The following is an 8,421-nucleotide window of genomic DNA, read 5'->3' as shown; positions in this document are numbered from 1 at the left end:
TTTTGCTCCCATGATTCATGTATTTTATTTGTAACGACACAGATATCACAAACTGCTCACCAAGAGGTTAACACAACGAATTATCAAGGTTGTTCTAAAATGCACACCACAGTCAAGGTGTTATTAATCTGCTGCGACTGCAGACAAAAATCGCCAGTGGACATAGTAAAAGCACTGAATGTTTAACCACTTCAGACACCAATAAATTCTACACTTTCAAAATGTTGATTCGCTAAATTTCATGCATCTTCAGAATCGTTGAAAGTGTGGAGCTGTGGAACGAATTAAGAATTTTCAAGTCATCAGTGAGTTCCATCAAGTTCACAGATCATGGACTGCATGAGCGATAGCATTCCTGCAGGAATGTCAGGTATGAGAATTATTTCCTGCCTAGCATGTACTTATAAAGTAACTATGCAGCCACCTGATAAACATACCCTTTGTAAAGTGAAAAACAGTGAAAGAAGTGAACCTGCAACATAACAATATACTCACACAAGGAGTGAACACCGAGCTGTCTACTTTCAAACCCCTTTTTTATTAAACACTTTACACATAATTAAACTTGCAGCATATGTCCAGTCAAAAGTGTTTCAAGATGTATGTGGCATGTTTTAAATATCATTATTTTCATCAGCATTCTTGAAGCACTATCTTGGCATACCCTGTTGTGCACACAGCGTCTGAAGGGGCTAACGTGCACTGAATGGGTGCATCTGTGAATTGTACTCTGCATGTTGTGTGAAATGACAATTGAAATTCTAGGTCCCATGATGCCGGTTTACGAAGTGAGCTACCATAAAGGCACGGTCTAAAGTGCGAAAAGTTACAGCACAAGAAATGTTTACCGCCACTCTCTGGCATCTCCTTCTGCCAGCCTTAGTGGCAACAAACTGGTTCCAAGCAGCATCCAATTAACACAAAATGTTGCATCAGTAGTAGCAAAAAGGCCACTTTTGCTTGCACTGCTGAGCCAGTTTACTCAATTATTTCTGAGCTTTGTGCCCAAAATGATCATGACCGAGAGCTTAGCTGGTTGGTGTGGCTCCATAATGCGCACAGCGCACAAAGCACGAAGAACTAAGAGACATTGTTTTAGAATTGTCATTTTCCATGCTAAACCTTTAGTGGCGAGTCAGTGTCAGTGTTTGTCATCCTCTGATTACTGTCCATATTTTTTCTGCTGTTTGCTCACATTATGCCCAAAATGATGATGTACAAGAATGGTTACATGCTATAATGGAGTGTTTGTACACCCAAAGAGAAGGAAGACAAGGATGTTTTTGGTCTGGCAACCTCACCCCATCCAGTGCTTTAATGTCGAGCCCTCTAAATAAACATCTCCCACCTTGTAACAATATAATCAACCAGTACAATCATGATTATGCAGCCTTCTTAAACACTTGTCATCCTCGCCATCAAGTTCACTGCAAGTCCCCCCCCCCCCAACCTCTCGTTGTAGTCTCTAGTTACCATGGGCACACTCTGTGGCGGCTTCCTACCACAGCCGCCATCGACTGCATTTCGCTTCCCCTGGCACTACTCCAGTGGGCCATGGTAATGCCGTCGCTTTCCAAGGGTCGGCTATTAGCTGAAAGTACAAGTTTGTTCTGGACAACACTACGCTTTAAATGGCAGCGCAGGAGAATACAGACATTTCATTTCTGCGGATCCACAGCGCGACATGCTATTACACCCTGGTCGATGGGTTCGCTGACGCACAACGCGAGTTCACGTCGCAAATGAGTAGTGGGCCGAAGCGTCACCGACTGTCGGTAGAAGAGCCGCTGGAGCAGCTGCTGCTGCCTTTCTTCTTCTTCTTGTGGCGAAACTCCTTGTCGTCCCGGGAGGAGTGCTTGCTCTTCTTGCGGTCGCTCTTTTTGCTCTTGCGGCAGCTGTCGCGCCCCTTGCGTTGCCCGTCGCGGTCCTCACCGCTGCTTCTCCGACGGGGTGACCGCGACCGATGGTGGCGCTTCTTTTTTTTCTTCTTTTTCGCCTTCTCGTGCGAAGACGAGGACCGGTGACGTTGTCGGCTGGCACCGGCTTCGGACGACGATGGCGCGTTTGCTGCGGCGGCAGCCGCCCGCGCCAAGTTAAGCTGCGTCAACGGCGACACGAACTGCTCGTCGTCGCTGTCCTCCTCCGAGCTCGTACTGCTCACGTCCAGCACGATGTCTTTGTTTGGGTTCACCTTGAGGAAGTTGCGGCACTGGTACGTGAAGTGGCCCGGGTAGCCGCACTTCTTGCACGCCGGCCGTACGGTGTCCGACGGCTGGTTGGTGAGGCGGGCCATCACTTCGCGAAGTGTGTTCTCCATGGTCGGGCTGGCTTAGCCGCAGACGGCACCACAGCTTATGATTACGAAGGCTTGTTGCGCACTGCACCGGCTTCTCGATCAGCCGTTCACCGCTCAGGGATCACGCAAGTACTACCACAGAGGTACTACTGCTGCCGCAGCGGTGATCGCACAGAAAGCGTACCAAGCGTAGTTCATGTGCGCGGCTTGACGATCACGTAATGTACCAGCTGCACAGATTCTAAAAACGACTAAACAAGCTACAGGCCAAGCGTTTTACGCAATGGTTGAACCACAGAACACGTTGTTTAACGTTTACGTCCGATTCACCAGCACCACATAGAATAAAGAAAGTGCTAAATCAATTGGCTAAATAAAGAAAGTACTCCTGCTACTCCTGCGCCCCTAGGCAACATGCGGCAGCATGCGCAGCAGCCTCACGGCTCCACCAAAGCAGCCAACGCATCCATGGATGGATGGATGATTGTGGCTCAACCCTTTGAATCGGGCGGCGGCGGCGCGCGCCACCTAGCCTTTAATGGTTCCATATGCATGCATACCTATGTATTTACTCCTTTACTTTTGCGTTGATATTGTCCACCAATCAGATAGCCTCCGTTTAGTTATTTCTACCTGTTCAAAGTCTATTCTACTTTCACTGTCTTTAAAACCCAAGGCTTTGAATAGTTCCCCGTTAGATTCAACTGCAGGGTGAAGTTGTTTACAAGCAAGTATCACGTGTTCCGCCGTTTCCTCCTCCTCTCTACACGCCTCGCACACCAAATCTATCTCCTGGTATCTGGCTCGGTACGTTTTAGTCCTCAGTACACCTGTCCTGGCTTCGAACAACAATGAGCTTCCCTTAGAGTTATCGTAAATATTTTCTTTGGCTATTTCTTGCTTAAACGTCCTGTATGTCTCCAATGCCGATTTGGTTTGCATCTCTGTACTCCACATACCCCTCTCTGCCTCCTTAACCTTTTTCTTGACAGACGATTCCTTACTTGTTCCCCCGCTACTGCCCAAGTATTTGCTTGTCAATTTTCTAGTTCGCTTCCTCCACCTCGTGTCAACATTCCTCGTGTATAAGTAACTGAAAACCTTCCTAGCCCACCGAATTTCCCCCATTTTTCTCAATCGCTCCTCAAATGCTATCTTGCTACTAGCCTCTCTGCCCTCGAAAGAAGACCATCCCAGATCCCCCTGCACTCCAAGATTTGGTGTCTTGCCATGTGCTCCCAGAGCGAGCCTACCCACACCACGTTGCCTAATTTCCAACTGTTGCCGGGTCTCTGTTCTAATACATAGAACTGCATTGGCAAAAGTCAGGCCTGGTACCATTACCCCTTTCCATATCCCTCGTACTACCTCGTACCTATTGTAGTTCCACAGTGCCCTACTCTTCATAATCGCTGCACTTCTGTTACCTTTAGTCGTTAGATATTTTTCGTACTCTGTCAGATACTCAATGCCATTATTTATCCACACCCCAAGGTACTTGTATTTATCGACTATCTCCAGCGTGGCCTCCTGTATCTTATGCTCGCCGCAACTGTTATCATTAAAAATCATGACTGCTGATTTTTCTTTGCTAAACTTCAAGCCTAACCTGTCTCCTTCTGTACCACATATGTCCATTAATTCCTGCAGATCTTCTGCATTGTCAGCCATTAACAATATCATCCGCGTACATCAATAAATAAAAGAAATATAATACGTTTTTACTATTATGGAAGCACAAGCTGAACAGCTTACGTAAGCGTTCGTTGAATATCTTGCTAGCAACTTTAGTGAACTGGCAGGCATGCACAACTAGGAGGGAAGCAATTCCTCCTCGCAAATAACAACGTCATCAAGGGTTCCTACGCCTTTTTGGAATTTATGCGAAATATTACATAAAAATTGGAGGACGCTTAAGCTTCGCCTTCAAGAGTGGAACGCGACAGCGTTCCCGTCGACCCGCCAAGGGGTATTGGGCTACGGCGCAGCGACAACGCGCCCCGCATCGGACGCGGTGAGCGTCAAGCAACGCAGCGTTCGGCGCGACAACGAAATGCGCGCCTCAGCAAGCGACGCACGCCTGAGCCTTCTAAGGTAACACCGCGTTCACTAGAGGCGCTTTTGTACCGCTTTGAAGCATCGAAAGTTGCATACCGGAACTTTGCCGGTACGGGCCTTTTTACAAGAGAAGGGTTTTTATTTACCATGGGGAGCAAACTGCCTTATATGTAAACAATTAGAAACAATTGACCATGTTTTTTTGCATTGTTGGGCAGGGGTTTTCTTTTGGGACGTTCTTCAAAGAACACTACAGAAAGAATTGCCTTTAAGCCCATTAGGTATTAGATTTTTGACGGTAGAAAATGAGGATGGCATGCCATTGGACTTAATCATGCTAATGGGCCTCCACTGTTTATGGAGGGCTCGAATGGCCGGTTTCTTTTGTGAGCCTGACAGCCGGCCTGCACGGCTGCTCTTCCGGGAAGTTATTTCCAAGTTCATTGATGTAATTAAAGAACAAGAATGTCCTCCGGATTGGCTGGCGAGGATTGAGCCCCTCGCCACATTAAAGGAATTTTAAACTTGACATGGCCAGCCACAATGTGACTGACCGCACAATATGCATGCGCACAAAGTTGAATGTGTGTGAGTGTATATTTATGTATCGCTTACCTTATTTCAAGAAATGATGCCCTTTTTGTTAGCTTGGTGAAACTTCCGGCAATAAAGAAAAAAAAAAACTCGTGGCTGAGTGGTAACGTCTCCGTCTCACACTCCGGAGACCCTGGTTCGATTCCCACCCAGCCCATCTTGGAAGTTGCTTTTTATTTATGAAGTGCCTGCCGTGATTTATCGCTCACGGCCAACGCCGCGGACGCCGACACCGACGCCGACGACACCGGCTTTTCTGCGACACGAGCTCCTTAACGCTATCGCGTTAAAATAACGCCTCCTTGGCGTTGGCCTCACAGAATGGCAGGATGGAGTCTCGTGCAGGACGAATGGATGGAAAGTAGGAGCGCCCCCTTTGAAACGGGGTAATGACAGCTTCCACCATGCTCAGCTTTTCATTTTTGTTTAACTGTGTTGTTAGTTATTGAAATTCACCATTTTCTTTAAATACGTCTTCCTACACTTTTAGCCTTATGTCACCTCTCTGCTTTTGAACCACCAAAGCCATAGAGTTAGTAGAACAACTAGCATAGTAACTCTATGACCAAAGCAGCCTTCTCTGAAACGCTGCTTTTTACAGCTGTCGGCAGGCGGCGACATAAGTTTATGCGGCGCCGCCGCGGCAGCAGCTCGCGTCCCAATGAACGCATGTAAATTTGCACTTTTTTCTTCAAAACAAGCAAGTAATTGTGTTAAGTGTTATACTAAACGAATTTGACGCCGAAATGCGATGACCCTGAAAATTTTGAGCAAGAGCAGTGCAGCGGTGAGCGCAAAGCCTTTCTTCGATATCCCTGTCTAAATACATGAAAATGGAGAATTCGTTTTTCTCAGCAACCACTGCACCAAACTTCACAAGGTTTGTTGCAGTTAAAAGAAAAACCTAAAATCTAGTGACTGTTGGTTCCGAATCTTGATTTACGTCGTAAATTTTTTACTAAATATATGCGAAATTCGCAAATTTTCAGAAAACGAAACTATCAAGTTCACAACTCTGTATCTCAGCAATGAAGAATGATATCACAATTCTGCAAGTTGCATGTCATAGTACATCTAAAGCGGAAAAAACTGATTTGTTACACATGGATCTAAAAAATTATCTAATGTGTAGATACAATTTTTGCAAAACCCTTGTACACAACGTAACAAATTCATGTAATGTATAAATTGACATACAGAATTTGTCCGCTTTGAGTGATCTAATAAATCTAAATTTGGATAAATAATCTAAATAATGGATGCCGTTACACAGAACGGCAATATCCGTTCTTGACGGAGAGCTATTAATTTGTAAACTTCGTGCTTCTTTTCTTTTTCGAACTTTCGAATTTTTGAATATTCTTTAAATAAAATTAACGCCCTAAATCGAAATTCCGCTTCCAGCAGTCACTTGAATTTAACTTTCTCTCTCAAATGCAGCAAATTTAATTAAAATCGCTCCAATGGTTGCCTCAGGATAACGTTTTTGCGTTTTACATGTACCTGAATTAATTCTATGCCGCGTCGGAGTTGGGCCCGAGCTTAAATTTGGCAGTAGACCAACTGAAGTTTGGGGTGGGCCAACTTGAAATTTGGAGGTGGGCAAACTGAAATTTTGGAGCATGCTTATGCATATACTTCGACAACTCCAGTGGAGTTTCTGCATTATTTTTCAGTTCTTGAATTTGCTTTGGATTGGGCTGTTCCGTCTTCCTCGCGTAACAGAACGCGGAGTAATTGGCACGTTTTTTTTTTTTTGTTTATTGCGGACGACACTTGGGAGCTGAAAACAGTTTTAGGTAGCGATTATATATGCTAATCTTTGGCCCGTAAGCCGTATGAAATTTTATGTCCAGTCCACGCTTAACAACGACAAAACTCAGTGCCCTTCCACTCTGGCAAGGATCACCAGCGAAGCTGTGTACGTGGGCCTGACGAACTGCACCTCCGCCGCGAATCGGCCCGGTATTGCACTATCTTCGGGGTCGGCCCACGTGTGGGGAGTGCTTAACGCCACCTCCGCCGCGGGTCGGCCTGGCATTGCACTATCTTCGAGATTTTGTCCCCACCCGGACGCGATATAGTGGGTAAAGTAGCCCTTAACACTTTCCCTGGATATGGCGTCGCGCTGCTAAACTCGAGCTCACGGGTCCAAACCAGGCCGCGAAATACGATTCGTAATTCGTAATTCTGTTTAGATGTAAGTTATAGAACCCCAGTTGGCGAGAACCTGAACTTGGTGCCTCATAAGCATATCGCCAGACGTAAAACGCTAGAATGTGTTCAATTAAAGAAGAACAAGAAAAAAAAGCAGGTAGCTGCGTCCTCCGGCTTTTTTCCAGGGGTGTAAACGAAAGAAATTATTCTCAAGTCTGATTACTGAGAAAAACATGTTACGTTTATCTCGTACCTTCAATGTAATGCCGTCCCCGACTGTACGTCCGCTTAACTAAGCAGCTTCTGCAATGTAAACGGCTGCTTTCAGTTATCCGGTGCACTATCGTAAGAACAATACTGAAGCATTTAAAGGAACGGTAAGTGTCGCTTACACGTAGACATATTTGTAGATCTGCCGTGTTCGTTGAAGAAGATAAGTGTGGTACTACATTGGGCACCCTGTTTTAATGGGTTACAGTGTTGCAGACATGGTGAGACTATAAAAAAAAAATGTTTTCCTTGCCTGAATCAAGCTTGCAGATTTAAAGGCTGCCCCAAAACTAAGCGTTTATATTGAATCACAGCTAGGAACTTGTTCACAAGAACCGATTAGCACTTGTGCGTTAATTCTCTCGGGAACTGGTGCGCCTCGGCGCAACAGCCACGACTCTCCAGCAGCACAATATTATTCATTCGGGATAAGAGCCCTTGCTTGCATCGGCCTCTCACCTTCGAGGCTTCAAAAGTGCTGTTATTCCTTACATTCGAACGCAAACGGCTATTCAGTAATTTTTAATAGTGAATTCTGGGGTCGAACACGATCTGAATAGCAAATACCATTCGATTAGACTACATGTCTTTATTTCATTTCGCCTGCTGGCACGTTGAAGGAGATCGCCAGACAAGCCACGGAGAGTGCTTCAATTGGGGACTTCCCGGTCTCACCGATTGAGTCTGAGTACATAGGCAATATCTTGTCCCTAACACTGTTGTTCATATTAACGTCCAATAATTGCCTTGATTCCTTTTCTTAGAAAGTATATTGGTTCACTTGGGGCTGGTGCAACTTTTAAAAGAAACAAGCTTATTCCAGACGGGAGTTCTCACTTCTTCAATAAGTGCATTTAAAATATTTTATAATTTTTCTCTTGCATATATGTCGTAGAGACATATGTCCCTTAGATTTATTGCCTAGAAGTACATTGGTCATTTGCATCTCTTCGCGCCACGCAGTTTATTTCACTATAATATTGTTTTATTTGATCATTAATTGTCCCTCATCAATATTCCACCAACAAGAAACGCGCGTCAAATGA

At 45.2% G+C, this 8,421-nt stretch overlaps 1 protein-coding gene across 1 annotated transcript; it reads right to left on the bottom strand.

Moving 5' to 3' along the window:
- Positions 1–2,761, bottom strand: LOC142557797 (uncharacterized). The gene has a single exon (XM_075669921.1). The coding sequence runs from the start codon at positions 2,315–2,317 to the stop codon at positions 1,763–1,765; it is 555 nt and encodes a 184-aa protein (XP_075526036.1). The 5' UTR covers positions 2,318–2,761; the 3' UTR covers positions 1–1,762.
- Positions 2,762–8,421: the final 5,660 nt, after the last annotated feature.

The sequence above is a fragment of the Dermacentor variabilis genome, chromosome 9 (genome assembly GCF_050947875.1).
Source record: "Dermacentor variabilis isolate Ectoservices chromosome 9, ASM5094787v1, whole genome shotgun sequence".
NCBI classification, from domain to species: domain Eukaryota; kingdom Metazoa; phylum Arthropoda; class Arachnida; order Ixodida; family Ixodidae; genus Dermacentor; species Dermacentor variabilis.
The sequence above is the reverse complement of the archived record's forward strand: the minus strand, read 5'-3'. Positions and strand labels throughout refer to the sequence as shown.